This window comes from Apteryx mantelli, chromosome 2 (genome assembly GCF_036417845.1).
Source record: "Apteryx mantelli isolate bAptMan1 chromosome 2, bAptMan1.hap1, whole genome shotgun sequence".
Classification (NCBI taxonomy): domain Eukaryota; kingdom Metazoa; phylum Chordata; class Aves; order Apterygiformes; family Apterygidae; genus Apteryx; species Apteryx mantelli.
The window spans coordinates 160,835,655-160,861,459 of record NC_089979.1 but is presented as its reverse complement, the minus strand read 5'-3'; the positions used below and the strand labels follow the sequence as shown (position 1 = coordinate 160,861,459).

General features: G+C 39.1%; 1 protein-coding gene across 4 annotated transcripts in view; it reads left to right on the top strand.

Annotated features, from left to right (window-relative positions):
- The window catches only part of RBM33 (RNA binding motif protein 33), a 103,501-nt gene that overhangs the window by 3,023 nt on the left and 74,673 nt on the right, over positions 1–25,805 (top strand). For 3 of the 4 annotated variants that reach the window (XM_067291949.1, XM_067291947.1, XM_067291948.1), the window contains exons 2-7: positions 6,335–6,413; positions 11,926–11,974; positions 13,509–13,585; positions 15,687–15,987; positions 17,107–17,217; positions 23,630–23,801. In XM_067291949.1, the coding sequence (XP_067148050.1) occupies positions 6,335–6,413; positions 11,926–11,974; positions 13,509–13,585; positions 15,687–15,987; positions 17,107–17,217; positions 23,630–23,801 (789 nt within the window). The other variant, XM_067291950.1, reaches the window with a different exon arrangement.

Sequence of the window (25,805 nt, the reverse complement as noted above, 5' to 3'; positions counted from 1 at the left end):
GTGTTATTTCTCCACTTTGAACTTAAGCTGTCATCAGTTTAATTTCATCTTAAGTGACCTGAGGGCTGCCATAATACTCTCAAGAAATTTGGTGGTGTGGGGTGAGGTCACTTCCATTCACTGGTGTCCTTCCATATTTGTCTCTTTCTAATCTGCTTCTGTCCTTGTGAACAGGGTGAGTTTATTCTGAATCTGTTTAATATTATATGCAAATTAAGTAAATTTTCACCTCCCAAAGCGCTCTGTGTTTTGAAAGGAAGATAATCTGGATTCACAGTGCTCCTCACCAGCATCGTTCTTCTGGTTTGAACCTAAGAAATGGTGAGGAGAAGAGATGAACCCTCTGAGTATCATCCATGCAGAGCCTCTTTTTAGGACTGTTACATGGCAAGACTTTAAAAGCCTCTTGTGTTGCTGTTCATAAACTTTGGGGGGAAAAAAAGTACAACGCTAGCTAGCAGTGCAGCACCTTTCTGTGTTGCCGGTCACAAGTCCAATTCAACGATGTAGTGGAAATTCTCCAGTCTGACTGAAGTGGAATTTGTCTTGCTTCAGGTCACCACACAGCAGCTTGCAGGACCCGGAAATAAAACCTGGTTTTATGCCTGAAGTGGGTAGAGGGCCAGCTATGTTTTGGTCTCTGTGGGCATTGCAGCCTACTTTATTAGGCAGCCTGATGCAACTGGCCACTGTAGCTTATAGTTACGTCAGAGGGTGGGTATATTGAAACTCCTAAATGCCCAAGGCCTGGAGGGTTTATAGTTCGTGAAATACAAATATGTGGTCATGGGCTATTGTACCAGCTATGGACTAGAGCCAGAAAGCGTTACAGCTTGAATGAGCTTGTGGCAGGCAGATTTGCTTTTAACCATGACAATTTTAAATCTTTTTATGCTTTTTTTGAAAAGTTTTTGCTAGAAGTCATATTCTTCTGAATACTATCTTACTTCTGGTCATCAAAATTAAACATGACCTTAGTATCGTTTTTTTGTTTGTTTGTTTTTACGGAAGCTAAACTGTGTTTTATTTCATCAAATACTAAATCTCTGGGTTTAGATCTTGTAGAACTTCATGTCCAGAATCAAAAAATTCATGATTAGCACTGACACAAAAACAGCAACAACAAAAAGCTCTGAGCAACAAATGCTATTGGAACTGAGTTATGTTCTGCTGTAATGCCAGCCTTGGTTTTAACTACAGTTTGTGGTGGCAGTGAACGACGCTGGAGAGTTGAAGTTTCTGATCGGTGTCCAAGGCTGTTTGGGAACTGAGCTCATGCAGATTTCATTTAAACTCTTGGACTTCACTGTTCAGTGTGAGGCATTATGAGTTTAAAATGTTTTTTGAAAGCAAATGTATTTTCAAATCCAAAACAGGCTTTGAGAACATCTTGGGGGTTCATTCCTTCCCTCACCCCCCACCCCTTCAAAAAAAGAAAGAGGGAGAGAGATTTCTTTCCAGCAGATCAGAAGGAAAACTTCTTGGTGTTATATCATAATTCGTTCTGTTCCTGTTTATGGTTAGTGACTTGATTTGCATGGTGACAAACTCTCCAAAAAAGACAAAAAGAACTTATCTCCTATAGAAATTAATTTTTATCCCTTTCTTTGAGAAAGCAAAACACTATCCTATGTGAGTAATTCAGAACAAAAACAGGAAATAAGTGGAGGGACATGTTATGCAATCCTTAGGTTGTTCTAGATACTTAGTCACTGAATCCTTAAGGATCGTGTGAGTAATTGTTTACCAATATAAAGACTATTTGATATCTATCCCTGAATAGATAAGCTATGCAGTTTATGTTTGTGTATAGCATATTTTTGCACATTTTTTCCGAGTATAATGAAGGAGTAGGAGTGAAGATGATTTTTGTCATATGGATAGGGAGCTTGGTTGTCTGTAATAAATGAGACAAGATTCACAGTGTGCTTCATAACGTGTTAGGTTTAAATCACAGTTTCGGGTTCAGGAGTTCCTGTTGGCCTTGTGCTTCTACAGCTAGAAAAACAAACAAAATACCCAAATCCCAACAACACCCACCAGCAGGGAAGTTTTTATTTAGCTAGCATTAATAGCGCAGGTACATTGCCGTCTTATGTTTCAGACTTGGCTGTTCCTCTTGAAACCCGTTATTCCTCCTCCATATCCTGTGTTAAGAGATATGAAACTTCAGTTCAAAACAGAATAGGCCTGTTGTTTGTATACTCAGTTCTTGGAAATCCAGGCTTTATGATACCTATTTTTTGTGTAACTTTTTGCAATGAAATATGAGGACAAATATTCTGTGCAAATAAACTACTACATACAGATAAGCTAGTAGAAAGATGTTTTTCATCTGGAAACTTGTGCTTGAAATGCTGTCAAGTTGTCAGGTTGAGAGTGTTTTAAATATGATGCTGGGGAATGGGATGGATCATGATGGAATTGTTTATGTTCGGCGTTAAATCTAAGCAAAGATAAGTGGCATTTTTTCATGTAGTAGTTGACTTTTCCATTTTTTGTCTCCCTCTACCCCCCCCCCCCCTTACCTGCTCTGCCCAGGAGCAGTGCAGCTTAGTTACTTTGTTAAAAGACCTCTTGGGTGACCATTAAATGACATGTTTTTACCCACTGAACTCTTAGATCATTGTTGCGGGAAATGACTTTTCTCCGCCTTGTTGTGGATAAGGAGAAATGCTCAATGTCTTTTCGAGACCTAAAAATAATAGTATGTGTGGTATTCACAGTGGTGAAATGTTGGAATGAATTAAAACACGACATTTTGAACTGTTAAGGAGGTTTATGGGACAGCTTGGGAACCAGTGTTACAGAAGGTGTTCTGGTGCATTTGTAAGAAGAAGAACGATGCAGTCATCTAGTGTTTTTTCCTAGTTGGGAAGTCTTGGGCATCTCCTTGCAGGAAAATACTCTGTCTTAGCAACAGTTGCTATGTAGGACTACCTTTTTAGGCTACATTGGTAGCGTTGTAAAGCATATAAAAGCTCTGCTCCGCAGTTATCCAGCTGATTCACCTCCTACGCTCATGAGACTTTAGTGAGAGGGATTGCTGTAGCGTAGGACTTCCATTTTATATAGAAAATGATTAGGGAAGATTTTATTGAAAAGGTGCCTGGAGAGTTGGAAGCTACTGTCAGCATAGCCAGAGAGGAAATGCAGCTTGTGGTCTGTGGATTTCTAGCCTGGATGTTCTGTTCTTGTTAAGCAGGAAAAAATATAACAGTTCCTGGCATATAACTTGTAAGACCAGAAAAAAAGCTGTAGAGCAGCTTACAGCACTGCAGTGCTAGGCCAGGATAAGCACAAAGCAAACAGAAGCGTTGTTAGTGTAGGGAACCAAGGGTGTTTGGCAGTCCTTAGGGTTTTCCTGGTTCGCAGCTGCTCAGACCCTCGGGAGGCAGACTCGTCTAAGAAAATAGCCAGCTTCTAGTCTGTGCGTTGCCTCGATTTTCTTAGCACTGCAGCACCAAAGAGCCAAGTTGTGAATTACTTCTTTTGTTTCTCCTACGCAACTAGTCTTTCCTGCTTTCCAAAGCAGTCAGTGCTTTTTTGGGTAGGTCTTTGGCTGTTGCTGTCACTGTTTTTTTACTCTGCTGGATGCTGAGTGTTTCTTTTTCTGCACAAGGTATGTTTTTTGGGCACTTAACCATGCTTGAGACAAATGGTGGACTCCTATGAGTTTCTCAATGAGAAGCACCCGTATGTACTATGTCAAATGTTGTTTATTTCTGGTATTTTCCAATATTATTGACTGGAACAGTAGAAGAGAGATGAAAATACCTGTAGGTTCAGGAATGAAAAAGAAACTATGCTTGTTTGAGGTTTGCTAGGTACCACATGCCACTGCATGTGCAAGGCCTCTGTGTCCATTTTAATGCTAGATATCTCACAAACCGTGAAGCTGGAAATGGGTGCTCTTGCCAGGGGTTCCTGGATGCCTGTCTGGTGACTTCCTTTCCTGAAGGAGAACTGCAACCTCCTTTGGGGCTCTGACAATTAATGTTAAAACCAGTTTCGATAGCACTGGCATAATTTGTAACAGCTGGTGTCAGTCTTGGCTGTCCCAGAGCAAACAAATACAAAGCACAAAAATGAAAAACTTGCTCCCTCTGCCTTGAAGGATCTTATGGTATATGATGAGACAGGGAGAGCACAGAGCAGGAAAGTGGTGGGGATGTGGGTAGTGGAGCAGTTCTTAGATGCTCCAGATGCAGCCGTTTTTGAGGCTTTTGTAGGTATCCTGGCAGAGGGGCCTTGTGAAAGGGGTTTTAAAGAAATCTAATGCAGTTTTGGATTTTTGTGGAAGATCTCATAAGTAAGGAATGGAACAGGAGAAATTTGAAGAGGCTGGAAGAGGTGGAGGGTAAAGGTTGGCGTTGCTGGCAGAGTGGGGGTCCAGATCTACACTAGAAACTTGTCAGGAGTGGGATCCCCCTTTTGGTATTGTTTTTTTTGCTAGCAGTAATACTAAGCTGAAGCACTTTTATGGCAGTGAAACTTTTGTGTCTGGCCTGGAAAAGTACTATGAATTATATTGAGGATTGCTTCTTTGCACTGATGAGAAATGTCTACAGATCAAGAGGGTTTGGCATGTAGCTTTCTGTTTTCTAGATTTAAACCTGGCCGAAGTGAAGGTCCATCTGTGTAAGAAATGTGTGCTGAATTCAAATACTATAGAGCTAAGATCTTGTCTTCAAGCTGTATTGCTTTATAATCATACAGCTCTCTGTAGTGGTCATGGTAGTGCCCAGAATGCAAAAATATGATTTCTTGCAGGTGAACAGGCACAGCTAAAAGATCACTGCTTTCCTGGTGGTGCTTACTGCCTTGAGTCATCTTAACATATATGAGAACACTCCTAATTTGGGTTGGTGCAAAACCAGTCACATCACCTGAAACTACCTTTGGAGGTGATTGCATTAAGTCAGTGGATTAATGCAGTTCAACTGTGAGAATAATGACACTGCAGGATATTTGTGCCTGTTTGTTGCCAAATGGTCACGCACGAAGAGCATCCCTGCAGCATAGCTCTGAATGGCTGAAAGCACAGCAAGGTGGGGTTTGTTGTTGTTGTTGTTGTGTGGGGTTTTATTTATTGATTGATTGATTTTAAGAGACCAGAAAGGTGGATAGAGTTCAAGAGAAAGATACTAGATGCTTGGGCATCCATCTGTCTTTCCTCTCTTGGTGGAAAAGGGATTGGAATGGAGGAGGTTGAAATATATTGATGATATTTGAATGGAGAGCTGCAAGATAACCATTTGCTTCCGTGGTGTTAGTATGTATAAACTGGTTAAAATGTAAATGGGTTAGTATGTGGTCCCCTCTGATCAAGGGGAATTGCTATGTACTGTTACCAAAGAGAAGAGTTGCCACGCTTGACTTTTATTGCGCCATAATGCATAGTGAGCCATTTTTATTTTCATAGCTCTATATAATTGTAATTTCTGGTTTAAAACCTGTTGGTTTAGTGATGTCCCCAAAGCTGAATTTTAACTTTTTAATGCCTTCACCTCCTTTTGAATTTCTATCAGTCACTAAAAACGCGCATTTTAAATATATGAAGGAATAAGTCAGTAGATTTGTCATCACATGTGGGGAATATTCACAAAAGGATGTTGGACTGAGCTTGAACTGAAGACAAAGTGTTGGTTTTTTTGTTTTTTTGTTTTTTTTTTTTTTTGATGGCTTATAAAAACACAACAAAACAAACAGTCTATCCTTGGTGTTGTACTCAGTCAAAGAATTAAGGGCAAATACAGCCAGGAAAATGTATATATGGCATCTTTGTAATGCCCCAGCTGAGAAAATTGATGGTGTCCTACGCTTGACTTCCATGCTCCAGTTTGGGCTGCTGCCACCTTTCCTGCCTTGCGCTGGATTCGAGGTTGCTGTGGTTTCAACGTGGGCTTGCAAGAGCTCGAGATGGGCAGACGAGCTTGTTGCACCCAGGCGAGCAGAGCTCTGGCTGCCTCCGTCCCTTCACCTCCCATGCATGGCTTGAGCCTCCCAAATTGCTTGGGAGCCTCTCTCCCTGGGATGATCTCCACTGGCAAAATTTTCCAGTGACTTTTTTTTCCAATGATTCTTTCTGTTTTCCTCATGTCTCACCTCAGTAGTGAAAAGATGGAAAACTGTGTATTGCATGACTTTTTTTTATTATTGAAGCAAATACTAATAAGCATTGGTATTTATCTGCTTTTTTTTCCCGCTCATGTAAATTGGAAAGTGAAAGAAGGTATTTTAGCATCTGCTAAAAAAAAAAAAATCTGAAGTTGCTTCAGAAGCCTTCTTCAATTTCGATGAGAATTATTTAATGTAGTCTTCTTCTTTACAGATGATGACTTTGATCAGTTTGATAAGCCTGGTGCAGAAAGGTCTTGGAGAAGAAGGGCTGGAGATGACGACTGGGACAGGTAGGTAGAATGTTTCGTGTTCGTAGTCTGTATGCTGAATTGCATTGCTCTGTTTTCCAGTTGTGGCGTTTTGTATTCTAACATTTAGGATAGCACACATTTAGCTACTAATGAAGCTGTTGGTTGTTATATATGTGTCAGCAGATGCTAGATTGTGCCAGAGGTATATGCCTGCCTTGAGGAATTTAGACAGAGCTATGAAAAGAGACCATTTAAAATTGGATGAATATAAAGCATTTGTGGTATGTAATTAAGTTTGCAGTTAATGTCCTGATTTTTCCTGTAAATATTTAGATCTTTATGTTTGGCTTCAATAGTCTTGCTAGTACTTGAGTTTGCCCAGCTTAAGACTTTTTTTTAAAATGGCAGTTTAAATTCTTATCCTCAAAATCCTCCTTACACTGTCTTACACTGGGGGTGGGGAATGGAGTGGGTTTCTATGGAAAAATATGACAGTTCTTGTAAAGATTTGGAATTATGTATCAACTTCCTTATTTTGGGGAGGTGGATGAGTGCATGTGTTTTTATGCTAAGGTCCTGTAACTGGGATAAATTCGAGTCAAGCTGCTGGCTAGACTAGCTCATTCTGTCTTTTTGTTTTCAGTTTGAGTAGCACAGATGCTTGTTCAAACCTTGCCTGTAAAAAAAAAAAAAAAAAAAAAAAAAAAAAAATTCAAATGATCGTTCACCTGAATATAGTAAACAGACTTCACTGTAAGCAGGTTTCTGCTGAGCTGAGCCCCCAGAAGTGAATCAGCTACTATACACTTATCCTCATTCCAGAGGGATTAGTTTCCTCTGCCGTGCTTTCCTGCTAGGGCAAGTGAGGAGCTGTCGTGGCTGGAGGAGCTGCGTAAGCCTGAGCAGGGACCGCATGTCCTGCTGGAGCACCGCTGGGAGGGAGCCCTCCTTGTGCTTGGACTGCTCTGGGAACTGGATCGGAAGTGATCTGGTTTGTGAAGGCAATTAAAATAACTTGTTAAAGCTACGTCACTTAATTGTGCCGCTTCCGACGGTACAGGCAAATGCTCTGTATTCGAGTGTGATTATTGCCTCGGAAAACCTGGACGAGTCAAACACCGGTTGTAATGCAAGAGGCTGTGAAGTGACTGCTGCTGGTAAACTCCACGTGGCAAAGCTGTTTTCACAGGACTTGGGAAAGGTTATAAAGTATTTTGCTTAGCTGGGACTTTGGAGTGTACAAAGGTTCAGTTTGAGAAGAAAGATCTGCTGTTTATTTTTATTTATTGTTAGCTGCGTGTAACTTAAGATAGATGACCAAAAGTCATCTTTTGGTCATTCTGTAGTGAAATTGTAAGGGAAGTGACTCCAGGTGCAGGACTGGAGACTGCAGAGTTTCATCTTGCTGATCAGTTATTTGAGAAAGGGCTTTTTACAGCTGTACTTATTAAAATATTTATTTATTTGCGTAAGTATGGAGATATAAAAAATTTTTTTTATTCTTTCTAGATTGCTAAGCTGTCTTTGAAAGTTTAAGTTCTGTGGTTGCCTGTGCAACTGAAAATACCTTGCATGGGCACATAATTGCCTAATGTAATTAATTGAATTTTTTGCAACCACTGGCCTAATTCTTTACAGAATACAATTTTGTGAAGATAGAGTAAAAGCTGAATGAACCCAGTAGATCTGTCTGTCTTTTTTTCTCTCTCATGAAATCTAAATCAATTTTTTTTTGTTTTGCTTTTTGGTTTTTTTTACAGTTTTAGGCTTACATCATGGTCAACCATCATATCTTCCCCTGTGTTGCTGGTTATCTGAGTCCCATCCCCCAGTCTTTTAAATCATTTTGAATCTCCGGATCTCTTTCCTTTCTCCAGTGCAGGAAGCTGCTAACTGCGAGCTGGAAGGCCCCTGTTATTCTGGAGTACAAATGTAACATTGTTCTGAGGGAATTTTTCCCATTAGATTTTTTTTTTTTTTTTTTTTTTTTTTTTTTTTTTACAAATACTTTTCCGAAACACTTGTCCTTGCGAGTGCTCATGTTTAATGAGGCATGCTCGTGAAATCGGAGGCCAGAAGGGGCCACTTAGTCTGACCCATATATCACGGGCTGTTAATTTATACATTGATCTCTATAAGTAGGCCAAAGCTTGGGTTTGGGAAAAAACATGCCATTCTGGTGCTATCCAGTGAGGTGGCAGGGCTGATTTAATAGGTGTTTTTTGCTGAAATTCCCTTGTTCTGACCCTTCTCTGAGATGATTTATTTCTCGCACTAGCAGAAAACTTTTCACTTTCTGTTGAATTTTGGGGTGTTTATCTCCCTTCCCAATTTGGAGAGCTGAATTTATCCAGTGAGGGGACTTGTGTGCCTCAAGAGTTGAGGAAGGGGATGGAAATGAGCCCCTCTTTTCTGGCAAGAGTGAACTATTAGATTACTTTAGTCCCAATTTCATAGAAATGCAATCTTGGAAAGATCTTTGGATCTTAATCTGAAGACCTAGAGTTGTGCAATCCACTGTTGGGACAGTCGGGGGAATTTTCCTTCGGTACGGCCACAAACGTGTGCTTTTATTCCAGTTTAATCTATCCCCTGTGGTGGTGCGTGGTTACAGCATCAAGACATTAGTTTTTGGTCATGTTTTTCTCTGCTAATCTAAGTTTCTCTAGTATCTGGGTCTTTCTCCTTTTTGAAAATAGTCAGATCTTGTGATTTTGTTCCCTCTTCTTCAATATATAACTTTGGCTATGTTAAAAGAAGCTGGAGATGAGCCCAGCTTACTGTGCAGGCTACTGATTTCAAAATAATTTATTATTAACCTTTCCACTGTTGTTTTGGTCATTCAAAAATTTATTGCTGTTGACAGCAGGTCGGGGGAGGTGATCCTCCCCCTCTACTCAGCCCTGGTGAGGCCACACCTGGAGTACTGCGTCCAGTTCTGGGCTCCCCAGTACAAGAGGGATGTGGCACTACTGGAGCAAGTCCAGCGAAGGGCTACAAAGATGATTAGGGGACTGGAGCATCTCTCTTATGAGGAAAGGCTGAGAGAGCTGGGCCTGTTCAGCCTGGAGAAGAGAAGGCTGAGAGGGGATCTTATCAACGTGTACAAGTATCTGAAGGGAGGGTGTCGAGAGGACGGGACCAGACTCTTTTCAGTGGTGCCCAGCGACAGGACGCGAGGCAACGGGCACAAACTGAAACACAGACAATTCCATCTGAACATGAGAAAAAATTTCTTCCCTGGGAGGGTGACAGAGCACTGGAACAGGCTGCCCAGAGAGGTTGTGGAGTCTCCTTCTCTGGAGATATTCAAAACCCACCTGGACGCGATCCTGTGCAATGTGCTGTAGGTGACCCTGCTTGAGCAGGGGAGTTGGACTAGATGATCTCCAGAGGTCCCTTCCAACCTCAACCATTCTGTAATTCTGTGATTATCAGCAGTGATTTCTTTTCTCTTTTACATTATCAGTGAAAATATTGAGTAGGATTGAATATAGTAACAGGGACAGTCTATGAAACAGTTTTGCTTCTACTAACAAAATGCCTGTTAGCTTAGTTCTTCATTTATCATGAGCTTCATTTATGTGCTAGTGCTAATTTTTGGGCTGGCATGTAATAAGTCAAAGCTTTTTAAAAATCTATGATGTGTATGCAATTACTTCTGTTGCCCAGATGTATAATCTCTTAAAAAAGGAAACTGGATATCAAAGACATATTTTTAATAATGTATTGAATAGTATTAACTCTATTTAAATGATGAATTCAATTTTTTTTTTTTTTTTTTTTTTTTTGTCTGAGATTGTTAGAATATCTCACCAGCTCAATTTGCTTTTTGAACACTGGTACAACACAAATACTCTTGCAGGCTTTGGGGATTTTTCTAGCAGTTTTATTAAAAGCAGTCAGTGGTGGGCCACAGTGCTGGGAAATATTTTCAAATCTTTTGGTGTATTTATCTAATTTCTGGCAGTCGGTCCTGTGCTGAAGAGATTAGTGACTCTCTTTCCTACTTCTGGTTTGGCTCTTAAGTTCTTCTGAAACCTTTTCTGTTACATAGAGTTTTCTGCCTCTGAAATAAAGGGCATATATTCCAGTAATTTGACTCTTTGGGATGTGTGACATTTCTTGTGTGTCCCAATTCTTTGTTTAATATTACAGTGAATACAAAGCAATTACTATTTGTTAATGTTCAGTCATTCCTGGAACTGTTTGAGTTTGGTAAGTATGAACAAATACTGTGTACTGATGATAACAGCCTAGTTACTGCTGACTTGGAATATCTTCTGCTGCCTTCCAGAAGTGCTCAAGATTCCCCCCCCACCCACCCAAGCATTATCTGTACACTGACTAGCTCTGAAAGAGATGTATCCATTTGCAGGAACAATTTTTAGCATTGATCTCTGTCTTGAAATTGGCTTTCCTATTTGCAAGTATTTCCTCTGTAGTCCTAAGGAACTCCAACATCCAGTTACTGCAATGGAAATTTGGCGTTTTTTAGCTGCTTTGGAAAAGTGGCAGATAGGCTTTTTCCTGTGGAATGGTGAAACTTGGCTTCGATTCCCTTTCTATTCATATAGCCCAAAGTCACTTTGGGGTATTTAACTTTTTGTATGTTATCTAAGGCCCAAGTTCTTGAATTATAGTTCATATTTCAAATCGCTGTCATCTCATATTAGGACATGCATGTTCTAATGTAAGTATTCATCAGTACTAAGTATTTCCTGAAGAAGGGGGATCTGTTTATTCCTGTCATTAGACAATCCTTTCACTGAAGGAAGAATGACATTAAGCAGTTGTGCTAAAGCTTAGATAACTCAGAACGCGGTTCTTCGTGTTGCTTCCCATTTATGGGAGAGATCCGATGTGATGGAAAGAGTGTCAGGAGCAGGATATTTTTATGCTTCCTGAGTTCTTAACCACTCTCGAAAAGATGGTGAGACATGCGCTTGATTCCCCTAGTCCTACAAATGCAGGTTCGACTTGTACTTTCTTTCCTCCTCCTCAAACTGTGGAGGTTTCCAAGAGCTCTGGGCCTACACGGCCACCAAGGCAGCTGGCCTCCGACTGCTGCCTTCATGCAATGCCGCTCGATTCAGCGTGGGCCAGGCGGCGGCCTGTGGGCTCGGCCTTGCCTGGAGGACGTGGCTGTCTGACCTGCTCAGTCCTTGGGGAGGTGGGCAAGGGCTTTGTGGACAAGGTGCCCGAACGGCCTGGAAGGAAGGCTCTAGAGCAGCCCTCTGCTGACCACATTCTCAGGGCCTGGACAGTGTCTAGGTCCAGGTGCTGTGTCATGGTTGGGAGGCTACGTGAAGGAGAGCGCAGAGCAATGAAATGGCTGCACAACAGCAGTCGTACTTTATGGGCTCTAATTGCATTTAAAATGTAAATCTGCTTTTGAACTTGCTAACTATTTTGCTAAAAGAAAAGCTTTGCAAGAGTCAGTGACAGTTCTCCTCAAGTTAATTTTCTGAGGAGAAATACCTTTAGGCTCCGCAGTGTTTGCTTCCATTTTTCTAAGGTCCAGCTTTTAAAATCTGTTAATTTTTTCCAGTGAACTTGATGACGACTTGCTCGGAGAGGATTTGCTAACTGGCAAAAAGGTGAGAGAGATGGATGCCAAAGCTGAAGTGAGTTGTTATAAATTCAAAGTGTGGATGATGTCTGTCTCATCCGTGGGAGTTGTTTGCCCTGACCTCATCTGTCCATACAATGAGGTTGGCCGAGCCCGCTGGCCCTGGTGCTCGGGAGCCTGCCGGGTGTCTGCGGTCAGCCCTGTTGAGCCGTGCTTTGCACTCCCACCTCGGCTGGCTTTTGTGAAGCACCTCCAAGTGTGGCTTTTTTTTTTTATTATCATTAAATTTAAAAGATGATCTTTTCTAAGATAGAATTTCTTTTCTTCTCGTAACACCTAGTTCCAAGAGGAGATGGTTTTCTGAACCATTTTCTCTGTACTTCATATTGACTTGAAGTATTAAAAAACCCCCTAAACCAATCGTGCTTCCTGTAGGCTGGCCAACATGCCAGGGAATTCGTTCCAGCTGCCCGTTTCCTGGCTATTCAAAGCTTCTCATCAAAATACCAGAAAAAATAGGAGAGGATTTCCTTTCCTGCCCTCAGGAAGGAATGTGGCAGCAGCTGACGTTGGAGAACCCCCTCATGCCTGCTATAGACCCCTCACTCTGAGATACCTATTGCCAAATGGTGTGAAAGAACTAAACATCGGTTTGGATTTGCCTGGTATCTGCAGGAGGAGATAGGGCTTCTGGCTGGGAAATCAAAACTGGCCAGTCACCACTTTCTCCACTTTATCGGCTAAATCTGTTCTTTTAGAAATAGTTTGTAAAATTTCCACGTTACAGGGCGCTCGCCAGTATTTGTGGCTATGGACTCCTGTGAGTAATAATAGTAATAATAGATTTCTCAGGAAGTTTTCCCTGAGCTATTAAGACTAAACTTGCTTCTACTTAATCTCATCCCAGTACTTTTAGATAAATCTACCCTTGTGTAACCTTTCTGCCCCTATTACTTTAGGGGATGGAAATAATGTTGCTGAGCAGAACTGTGCAGTTATCTCTTCCTAGTGGGTAATTATTAAAGGGGGGGGAAGTAAAGATAAGTGAAACAACTGAAGTTATGGTTGACAAATTAGGAGGAGTTTGTCAATGTTTTTAATTTCATGATACCCTTTTCTCCAGTCTCCTAAGTGTCTCTGCACTCTAGAAACTGCAGTAACATGTTTTTTTTTTTTTTTCTTGACTTACCTAGTACTTCAAGGTCACAAGACAGTTAAATAAAATAGCACTAATGCTTTCTCATATCCCAGTATTTCTTATAAGTAAGTCATTAGCTTTTTTTGTATCTGGGTATGGGACAGTGAAATGGTTGAAAACTAGGCAAATCTGAATTTTGTCGATTTCCATCAGACTATCAAATATTTCTTTTCAGATTTGTTGTTATGTGTAGCATATCTTTTATCATCTAATTAGGTATTTCACTGAAAATGTGGTCTCAGCCTGGGATTTGTTCATCGGAAAAAGATTATTCACTGTTCAGAGCTTTCAGTAGTTCAATAGTTAGTTAATAGTTTGTATCTTTTTATGTTCATGATTGACTTTTTTTTTTATTAAAACCTAGAATCAGTCAGACTTGTCTGATGAAGAACTGAATGATGATCTTCTGCAAAGTGACAATGAAGAGGAACCAGATTTTGGGTATCTCTTTTCTAAATCTTATTAATAGTTTTTAGAAATTATTCAAAACTACTGCTACTACTATTACTACTACTACTACTAACTACTAAAATGTAGGGGGGTTGTTTTTTGTTTTTGGGTTTTTTTTGCTGTGGTTGTTTTTCTAGACTACTGGGTTTTGTGAAATGGTACCAGTTTATTAAAACTTTCTATGCAAAACAGGACCAAAAACAGTTTTCCAAACTGAAGTTGTTGGTATATACTTAAAATTGTTTCACTTTTAACCTAGCCAGCTACATGATGTGTCTATATAATGTGTTCAGTAGCATTGTTAACATTTCAGCAAAATGATTTTTCATTTATTTGAATCTAATAAAATGAACATAACCAGAAGCTATAAAAATGCTTATAAATAAGAAATTACAGCATCTCCTGTGCTTATTAGAATGATTTATAAATACTTGCAGAGCTCTTGCTCTGTTCGTGCTTCACATCATTGTAGGCTTTCTTCGCCTCTAAAGTCCTTTTGCTGCTATCTTGCCTTAAAAGATGCATCTTATCCCTGAGACCCTGAGCTCCATAGTTTATAAAGCTTGAGCTGTGGCTTAAGTATTTGTGTGCACTGCACAGCAACACAGCTCCTCCAGAGGCTGTGGGACTGAATGGGTATTTCCATTGCAATTTGGGAATCCTGCCTTGCAGGTGCTCTGGAGTGATATGGATGCTGAGTTACAGGATTCATTAGCAGAAAGGAGTGTCTTGACATTTTTAAGTATCAGGCTGGACTGAAGGGGGAAGGTGGTTGTAACGCAGGAGTGATGCAGTGCTGCTGCTGCTGTTAATTAATTGCCTGTGTGTTTTGTCTGCATTTCCTTGACTTGTTATGCACTACCCAAGAGTATTGTCTAAAGGGGTATATTCATGGTGCTCTAAGGTCTCCTCTTCATCTTTGGCCCAGATATGGAAGTGGAGGCACCTCCCTGTTTTGGAGAGATTAGGGTGGGGTGAGATTTCCGGCAGGAATGAGGGCAGGACTGTTTCCTTCAAAATGGGGAATCCGGGTTACAGTCCTTGCCATGATAATGTTACTCAGTGGAAGCAGGTTTTTGTAGACAATCCTTGCATTTTTAGCAGCTTTATTGCCAGGGTGTGAGAGCCTTGCTCTTCTTCCCTTCCATCTCCCCCTTTCCCTCTTCCCATTGAGTCCATTTGTGCTTGTGCAGATGAGATGATAATCCTGCATAATGTCTTGGTTTTCTTGCTAACTCTTCCCATCAGATAGATACAAATTGTTGAGAGCTGCCTGGATCTTGTGCCTCTCCCAAACTTAGGAAAATAATGAAAAACAGGAATGTAATTTAAAGAAAACATTCTTTGTTTTCCTTGTACCCAGAGCCCTTTAATCAATGCTTTAATCAAAGCTTCCCCCCCCCCCCCAGTCTTATAACTAGTCTGCAGTTGACAATTCACTCTTTTATATATGGTGGTGATACTGGCTATTGTAAACAACAAATCCTGAATTTTGCTTTTCCTGGAAATGATCGTCTTTCCAGTTTTCAAACTTGTTTGCTTTTTTCAAAGTCTGTGCTTGCTTGTCATGTTACTAGTTTAGAATAAGTCCTACACATTTAAATAATAGTTCTTGACTATATACATTTTACGTTATTTTAAGTAGAATGTTAAATCTTAAAAATGTAAGCTTGAATTCAAGGTAATCAAGAAGGATAAGTATTAATGTTTTCATTAAAAAAAAAAAGCTTACTAGTTTATTTTGAGAGATTGGGAAAACAGATGCAGTTATAGTAATTTTGTGTATTTTTGTTAGTCTTGGAATTAAAATTGACTGCGGTCTGCTATGGTTATCAAGCAGGACTTTTGCCAGTCTGACCTGTTAGACCATCTGGTTGATTTGATTCCCCCTGGTCAAATAGCCTGCAGCTGGTGATAAGCTGTGGTACAGTATGCATTAGGAGTACATGGCATGGAGTCAAATAGCACGCGAGGCATAATTTTGTCCACCAACTTAGGGAATATGTATTTGTTGGCTCTGTTTTGCTCAATCTTTGTAGGTACCCGTGACCATTATGCTTCAACCTTCGAATCTCTTTCTCCTATGCTATAGTTCTCAAGGGGTCACAGTTAGCCTCAACGCCACATCGGGCATGCTTGCATCCTACGAACTTTCTGAGACCATCAACGATCAATCCATCGAACACGAGTCTGAATATGACCAAGGAGAAGATGAAATAGTTTATGGCAAATCAGAAGCACCTGAAGTGTATGCTTCAGAGTATGCAGAGGAGGGTCATTATGAAGGCAACGATCCTGAACTGACAGAAGACCAAATAGAATATGGGGAAGAGCCTGGAGAAGAAGATGAAGTGCTAGACCTTGAAATCAATGAACCTCTAGATGAATTTCCAGTGAGCTTCCTTCTATTGTATCTTCAAAGATAACATTGCTTCACGTGCATAGGGTTTTAGACTGATTTGAAATCTGTTTACCTCCCTAGGGAGGAGGGGAAATTAGACCTATTATCACTGTCTGCCAGTTTCTTTATCTAGGCTGTGACAAAGTTTGTGTTGACAGCTTGTTTGGCGGTAGGTAATGCTCCTTTGTCATGCTGGAAGGCAGTTGAGAATCATGACCTTGAGGATTGTATCCTTAAGGAAGAAAACAGCTTTGTGTGGTGGAGATGCACTGCCAATTGTTAGAAGTACTTAATGCAAAAGCTTTTATCCAGGCTTTAGACAAGATCTGATAAAGTCCTTTGAAGGTGAAAAGATTATTGACCTGCTAAAGACATCTTTAAGGTGCTAATATTCCAAAGTGATTGATGTCCTGCTCGTTCATCCTTTTTGTAACTGAGAACTGTCTAAACCTGAATAAAGAGATTGGAGGTTAGTTCAGAAAATGTCACATGCATAATTTGATATAATTTAAGCAATGTATTAAAGAACATGCACTGGCCTTAATTGCTAGCTAAGTGATTTAATCTCAGTTGAAACTCTATGTGTTCAGTCAGTTGTTTGCTAAATAAGTTTGCTGGTATTTTAAAAGTTTTTGCTCTACATGTTTATTCAGTTGTACAGAATCTAATTTATTCATATATAACTAACTGCAGAATGTGTTGGAATATTTATATTTTTTTTAAAAGGTAAAACTTGACGTTAATGTATATGTCCTATAGGTGCATGCTCCCTTCAGTGAGCAATTACTGCAGTCTTTGGTTCAGTGAATTTGTAATTGAAGGATGCAGAACTACAGAAGTAGGTGGGATCTTTTTGATGGCATTGCTGGAGTCTGGATGAAAACTGTTTTGGTTATATTTTCAATAACAGTGAAATTACTGTGACTAGTTAAAAGCCCTGTTAATTACATCTTATATGATCTGTCACTTATAATTGACAGTTCTGATAGATACAATACTTTCTGGTAACAACAACAATGATGTGAATGCGTGCAGAGTCTCGCTCTTAGCAGCTGTTTGTTTTTTCTAAGGCTTATGTATGTCTTTTTACCTTCTTGTGTTCTTATTTTAGGATGAAGATTACATGCAGTCATATAATGAGCAAGCAATGGAAGAACAAGAAGAATATCCAGCTGATGAGGAACTGGAAGATTCCCAGACAATGACAAATGAATCAGAAGAGGTATGTTGTGAGTTTAATGGAAACTTAAAATAATCAGTTGTTTCAGAATTTGAAGTTACAGAATTATCTGTATTGCTAGATAAGAACTGATACAACTCTAGACAACTTTATCAATGTTGAATTATTGGTGGTGTTACTCTTTGTATGAGGTGAATGAGTATCTATATTTGTCAATTATATCAGATCTCTGTCTTTTTTTTTTTTGTCATTTCCCCCCCACACACACACCTTTGGGCTAAAAATCAGAAGGGAGAGTTCAAAATGTCCATACTTTAAAATTAGTTTTAACCTTAGAAGCTTCAGAGTCTCTTCTGGGTAGAAGAATGATAGTAATCCTGCATGATGTCTGGGTTGTCTTGTTAAATCTCTAATAGCTGTAGTGTGACACTTTCCAGATAGATAATTTGTTGGTGTTAATACTGTAGATACAGTTCTCAAGTGGGCCAGAATCACATTTTATGAAGGCGTGTGAGCACCAAAGCTTTGGTATGTCAGAAAGATGATCAGATCATTTTGAAAGAAATTATGTTGGGATGGAAATTTCTGTGAAGTTTATTTTCATTCTTTGATTAGGAAAGAGGATGAGTTCCTTCATTCACAATAAGAAGGCTCATGCCAAAAACTAACAAGGATTGTAGCATGGAACAATGCTCTTATACTTGTTCTTAATTTGCAACAAATTCTTGATGCAGAAGGTAAAGGGATTTTTTTTCCTTTCCCCACCAGGAATCTACTTTAATATTACTTTTATTCCAGTTCTTAATTAAATAGGATTGAGTAGAATACCTGCTGAGAAGCGTAGGCAGATTCTGTTCTTTGGAGCCTTAACTCATCAGGAAATTAATTCCTCAAAGGCACAGCGGCGTTCTTCTATAAAATTCCAACAAATGGGTGTGCTATGATACTCTTTAGTTGTATCAAGCATTATAGTAAAACAATATTCTTGGCTAGATTAAGAGGGACACATTGAAAGGGGCCACCGGCGCTGTCCAGTCCTTTGCTTTTGCAAGCATGCAATCCTATACCAAATATATCTTAAATTTCCTACTTCCTAAACATTAAATCTATCTTTCCAAAAAAAACAACCAAACAAAAAAACCCACTTAAATGGAAGAAATGCTTCTTAGTCATTCACTGAATTATAAGCACTTTTCTTCTGGTGTTTTAAAAGCAGTCTGAAGCAGCTGGGCTGTCTACAACCACAGTCTCTAGGAGATGGTGAAAGCAAGGATAGCATCTAAACTGTACATAGCTGGGCATCGTTTCCAATTTAGCACTTAAAAAAAGCTAGCTTAATTTTTAGAATATAAACTAGTCCAAAGTCCAAATTCTGTAACCAACATATTTTCTAAATTTGTCTTATAATTCAGAATTGAATTCCTTTCTTTCAAAAAACAGCATGAATACAATTTTTTTTTTTAATTTGACTTTCTTAGGAAAACTGTTAGAGGAATTGCTCATCATGTAATGTGAATGTTTGGCCACATCTTTATTCGGTTATTCTATATTCTAGCTTTACACTGATGGCTTGGAGATTGCGGCAGGTTTTTTGATTCTGAAACAATAGCATCCGTTGACTCCTAATGTATGCTTCATTTGTTTCAGATATATCCTATTTAAATTTGTTTGTAGGCTCTCAGTTTGTCTTGCTCAATGAGGCTACTACCAGGAGAGATACTCTTTGTAGAGTATGCACTTCTATTTATTGTGTAGTTAGGCACATGCCTCCAATTCCAAATATTGTTGGTTTTTATTCAAATGGCATGTAGCAGGCCTTCCTTGGTTAAATCTCATTACCCTTGTTCACGTGTGCTGAATGGTATTGTTGGTGTTGCAGTGTTCCAAATACAACACAAGAATGGAGCTGCAATAGACTTGGTACAAATAAATAGTGTTATTATCCATTGGTTGAAATTTGGCATGTTATCCATTGGTTGAAATTAAGCAGTTTCTATGTTAAACAAACAAAACAAAACAACCTCTTACAGTATTGCATGAAGAAATTCTCTAAACCCAGAGAAAAGGTAGTCAGGCCAGGAGATTGGAACATGATGAGGGAAATTGGTGAAATGAGGGAAGTGGGAGACCTTTTACTTGGATTTTGAACAAATACACTCTGGAGCTTGAAGAAAAGCTGTAGTAGTGCTTCAGAAAATACTTTTGTCTTCATAAGGTACAAAGCAAAATCCAGTAGGCAGAAGTTTCAGCAGCAGATAGGTGTGGTAGAACTGCCAGTTACGTGAGTATGCAATGTCCTAAATAGTTTTAGAGGAATAATTTCACTAATTATTTCTACCAAGTGCTCCTAAGAATGAGACCTCCTAAAATTAGAATTCGTGTTTTCTTTGTTGGTTTAATATCAGAGCTAATCTTCTGTGAAGTCTCTAGTTTCTTTTCTTGAATGATAGGAGGTTTCTCATTGCATTAATTTGAACCCTGTCTTGGGTTAAGCTGATAAGAAACAAAGAGAACCTTAATCAAGAAAATACTTCGATGTGCTACATACACATATTGTTTTTTTTTTCTCCTAAGTTTGTATTCTCTCAAAGAAAACAGGTATGTTTGCTGTGAGATTGTTCCAGCTGTGCTTACCTAAAACATGAATTTTAGTTCTTTTGTTTGATTCTGAAGACACTCTTCCTGTAAGCCTTGAAGAAAATGCTGAAGAGAGTATGAATCAGAACAGTTAGGTTTTAAGTATATTTAGAAAAATACTTGGAAACTTTACGTTTGGTTTTTACCCCTGTTTTTCATCCATTAAGTGCTGGTGCCTTTGGAATAGGTGTAACGTCCTTTTATCAGCTCTCTGTGATTTCTTGATCCCCAAGGCTGCTGCCTTGATGTTAGCCTAAGGTAGAAGCCTCCACTGCTTATTCACTAGATAGTTAATAAAACGTCTTTGTCTCTCCTTCCTAATGTCTTATGTGGAAGGGATCTGTTTTAGCGTTTGCAAAACTTACCTACCTTGTCCATCTTAGCACTTTCTGCCAAAAAGCCTTCCAGAACACTTGAAAATTTTTAGGATCCTGTGCGGAGATCACCATTTTTCATTCTGGCTAGTATTTTCTCATTATTTCCTTGGGCTTTTTCTGTCTGTTATCCTTCTTACAACCACATCGGAAGGTCTTTGAGGCAGGAGCGCTTACTCTTGCTCTGCAGCAGACTGTAACCCCGCGTGGGGAGTTCTGGTTGGTGACTGGGATTTATAGCATAATTATTTAATGAGGATGGCAGGAAACTCTGACCTTGTGGTTGGAGTAAGGTCAGTATTTTTCTTCATAATGAAAAATCAGCCAAGCTCTTTAGTAGCTTTGTGCAAGGTGTCATAATGGGAAACGTTGACCTTCCTTTGAGGAGAGCTGGTAAGAAGCCTTGCCCAACAAGTCAAGTGACCTCAAGTGGCTGTTGAAGGGCTGTTTATGTATATGCACTTATTCACGCTTAGCAGGTATTAAACAGAATCCTCTAAGTACTATTATCTATTAATTCTGTCTTCATTCGTGTCCTTTCCTGTGTAATTTCCTTGTCTTCTGAAAGATGGAACCCGTTCATATGCTGTAATCTCGGCGAAGCAGCTCATCCTATTACGCTGGAAGTTTGCAAAGATGATCTAAAGGAGTCTTGCAACAAGTATTCAGCAAGTTTGGGGGAAGAGTGTATGCTCCTTCCCAGCTCAGATAACCTTTCCCGCAGCTATACATAGAGAACATATGGTTGGCTGTCAGTGTTTGCATCTCCATCGCAGCTAGTATAAATCCCTCAATCATACGTATAATCAGACTCAGACGTGGGTCAGTTAGCGTTCTCGAGCATTGTCTTGCCTTGCTGTCTGCTTTTTCATTAGCACCTTTGATTTCCTCCCCCCCCTCCATCTTTGATATTTAGCGCTCATACGGCTGTTTGTTAGTAGGTGGTATGAGCATTCTGTTGATGAATAATGTGAATTAGACCCAAAAGACTACAGAGTTAATTTAAGTGGCTAAGAAGAATAGAGTAGATTTTGTGTAGAAATGCTCGTATTGTTGCATGGGTGGGTAGTTGTAGTCTGGTCTAATTTTATAACTTGCATGTGTTTTTGGTGTTTTTTTTTTTTTCCTGGAATGGATAATTACTGAAAGACCTCAGTTGTTCCACAGATATTTTCTGTAGCGTTTCATTAAAACACTGCAACGTTTTTCAGGACGATTCAGACCACGTTAATGACTCTAGTCCTGATTCTGCAATCTGCCATATACTCCTACACAGAGCCTTCCATGAGTAGCTTTTCCCCTCAAAGATGAAATTGCATGACTGAAATCTGTCTGTGATAAATAAAAATGGGAATCCCAACATAGCTTGGGAGAGGTGTGAACACAGCGAATGGTCCAGGGTTTGTGCGCTAAAGAAAAGCAGGAGGCTCAGTGTAGCGAGAGAGCATCTCGTGCAGAACAACCACTCCAATTCTGACTTCTAAATCCTGATCCTGAAGGATTTGCACTGAAACAGCAAAATTGTGGGGTTTATTATGGGTTTTTAAAATCATGGATTTGATAGAGATATTGCTATTCCTTTCTCCTTTGGGAGTCCTTCTTCTGGAAGCAGTATTATTTTTTTTTTAATTTTTTTTTAACCCAGGTTAGCGCTTCTTCCCTTGCTAACATCCCTCCTCTGTTCCACAAGTTCCAACTGCCTTTCCTCTGAGATGCTTTGACTTTATGTGGATGTGTTAATTAGACCAGTTGTTCTCAATTTGGGTTTGATTTTGAAGTTTGCATTTCTTTCAGACTTGACAGATTTTTTTGCCCACAGTCCTGTGGTGATTTTTTTTCGTGTGTGCGTGTTTTTTTTTAAGCTATATTGTTTGCTAAGGTAAAGTCTGCGCCTAGAAATAAATATCTTTAACAAAGCTTTAAGGCTTATATTTTAAAAACTTTGGCTATATTGTTAGCTATAGCTTAAAGTATTTTTCCCAGGTCAGGTTGTACAATGCTTAAATGTACATTTGCATTGGATAAAATACATCCTGAGATAAGGAGGAGACAGTAAATTGAAAATGACCTGGGATCAGTAGCCCATTAAAGCTCGGTAACTAAGTATACAGATCACTTTTTCAACAGACCAAAGCTGTCTGTTCTCATCGCTCTATTTTTAAGAGACTAGCTTGAGCATTGCTTCTTATGCTGCTCTTAAACTATCTTGCCAGATCCTGTCTCTAATCTTGGCTCCTGTATTTCTTTTCGTTTTTGGAAGAAGTTGGGATCTTGGATGAAGAAATTTGCAGTCCCTTGCACCATCCTGCCATTGTCTTCATGTTTGACTTAGTATCTGTCCATCTGATTGACACACTTTGCAATGCCTTTTTCTTATAAATTACTGCACCAATCTGGTTAATTAGAAGATGAAACCATTTCTTGCATATTATATTTCACTTGTTTTTTCTTTTCTGTCCTCAAGCAGCATAAAAGTGGCGATGTATTTAATGGCTTTGCAAAGAATTAAAATGCATGTGTAGTCTCTAAGAAATCAGCAAGTAGCCTTCTAGTACATCTTAAAGTGAAGCAAAAAAAAAAAATCTAAATCTACAGTAACCAAATATTTTTATGGAAAATCATACTACATTAGAAATTTTCTAATTTTCAACTCCAGCAATCAGATATAACTCATGTAACATTCTGAACATTAATTTTATCATGCCAACACAGAAAAATGAAATTAATTTTTTTTGTTTAATTTGAAGGAGAGGAATCCATTTTCATTTGGGACATTGTTTCATCTAAATAAATGTTCTCTGTTATAGAGAGAACTGGAATGTAAATGAGGACAAGGGAGTAGCATTCCAATATACACATTTAGTAGATTCAAATTTTATGCAGTCATGTTCCACATTCTCTTTATCAACTGCTGAATTAAAACAGGGAAGTATTTAAGGAGCAGAAAGAGTAGAGAAGTACACTTATGCATACCTAGGATAATATAATCGAGAAATGTGAGGTTATCTGTATTTTTTCACAACATGCTACTGACAATTGTTATCAAGTCATTATTTTTAAGTATTTGGTTTACTTGAATCTGCTAATATTCGATATCTGAATATCTTAGTCGACTCTAAAGTGTTGATCTGTGTCCAAAAGTAGTTGCTAATTAGATGGTGGTTTTAACAAAAGATTCCTTATCCCCTTAAATATTGCAGCAAATTATGTTGTCCCAATAGATGTTCGAAATTTATTCTATACTTAATATCTATGCATTTAAAACATCCCTAAACCCTTAATATTCATTGATCTTTGCTTTCAAAGGTACGTAGGAGAATAACATGTAATGCTAGCAAAACTTGTCCAAGGGGACCTTAAAAGAAAGCTTTGTCTTTTAAGTCTTATTGTTGACGAGAAAGTAGACTTTGGGGTATGCATGTTCGCTGTATTTTGTGTTTCAGGCAGCTATTGAATCTCTGGAGCTTCAGGAAGAAACAAAAGAAGAATCTGATGAAGAGGAGGACGACGACGAAGAGTCTGGACGACTGCGTTTCAAAACTGAGCGGAAAGAAGGAACAATAATTAGACTATCGGACGTGACGAGAGAAAGGAGAAACATTCCAGAAACTTTGGGTGAGGTTCTGTGGCAATGGACTGTTTTGAAGAGCTGTAATAAAAGGAACCGAAAGGCATGCTTGCCCAAACTTTTTGCCATTAAACATTTTTTCTAAAGATAGAATAGTCTTCTTTTGACTTAAACTGGCCTATGCCGATTTTACCCGATGTCATCTGTAATCTGTCCTGGTATCTGTAGTGTCCATCTCCTTTGGATAACATTGAAGTATTTTGAGTGTATTGAGTATTTTGAGTTTTAAGTATTTATTAAGTGTTTTGAAAACCAGGGCAGTGTTTGTTCATTCAAACTTTTCTGCTCTTTTACAAATGTACTTAGTGGGGTGTTAGAAAAGTATGGAAAACCCTCTCTTTTGGGCTCAGCTTTTCGAACACGGAACAATCTAGGTATCTTATCCCAAACTTATTCTCTTGGGCAGTGTCTAAAAGGATACATTTTCTTCATGTCCTAGCTGCAGAGCGTACGTGTGCTTGATTTCTAGGGAGGCCACTCCGTGGAGCTAATGCATTAAAGACACTTAGTTTCAGCAGAAGCAGTAGATTTGCAACTTTCTTACATCTGCCTTGTTTTAGTTTGTAAATAAAAATCATCTTGCCTGATGCTTTTGAGAGTTAATTTCAAGCCCCCACCTGAGTCCGGGATACTCAAGTATCTAATACTGGATTCTTTTTAATTCTTCGGAGTGTGCCAACCCCACTGCAGATAGCTATATTGCTCATGTTATATATTGCTCATGTTGGGTTTACAGTGGTGGTGATGCTTGTGGTGCTGCAAGCAATACCAACCTGTGACTAGGACTGTTGTGCTGGCTAAGAGCAATGCAGAGCATTTAAAAAAAAAAAAAAAAAAAAGACAAATGAAAAATGTGGTATTAGCGAAGAAATTAAAATATTGGTGAGGATGTTAAAGTTTGCTTTCGGAAAGGCATACCATTCTCTTAGTTTTGCTACTGAACCAAAATATCAATTCAAACTATGGAGAAAAAGGTCAGATTTGTTGAAGAGACTCAAGATATGCAAGAGATAGGTGAATTGGTAATGACGGCAAATTTTCAGATACTATTGGCTAATTGCCAGATACTACTGGAAGAAGGAAGTATCTTTTGATGATATTTGCAGGTTTTGCCAGGCTGTAGGAATATGGATTCTTCATGCAGGATTGCTGTAAGATGGATGTCCCTCTTTGAGCAGGAGATGCTCTAAGGTGGAAATCTAAGTGTCTACATAGCCTGAACTCGGTAGCTGGATGCTTCTGCCTTCCTTCTAGAAAATACAGTGTCTTTTGGACAACAGAGCATTTTGGAATTACATTTCCAGAGGAGCTGGCTTGGTTGCTAGAACTTGTCCTGATGAGATTTTCCTCTTACCTTAAAAGCCTTGCCTTGCCATGCTAAAGGTGTTACTTCTGAAGAATCTTCTCTGAGTTGCATATCCTAATAATTCTTTGATTTAACTGTAAGGAGTTTGGAGTTTTACTATACATGAAAAACTGAGAAGCCTTAATTCTAGAATTAAAAGGTGTTGTGGCTATGAGGACTTGTTGGTGAGCAGCAGGAGTCGGCTGCAGAGGTTGGGCTGGTCTTTTGTGATAGTATTTATGTTCATGTCATGCTGCGAGTGAGACAACCTGAGTGCATGATTTTGGGTCCAGATCTTTCACATCTGTTGTTCATGTTTAGCAATTAGCTTTTCTTACTTGCAATTTCAGGCAAAGTGTGTATTAAAGGCCTTTTATAACATTGTTTTCAATTATTAGGGATTGATCCTGATTTGAATGAGACTGGAGGAACCCTCTGGAGGCCTCAGACACAAAGTAATCTCTACAGGCTAGGGATAGTTTGAACTGAGAATGTGAAAACACATTCTGAATGTGTTTTCAACCATAAGACCGTGTTTGTACACATGATATCCAGGCCATAACTTATTTATACAAAAAGATACCAGTGGCTTTACAGAACAGTATCCTTTAAAAATCAGCGTGCACTGGAATAAATAAATCCTTGT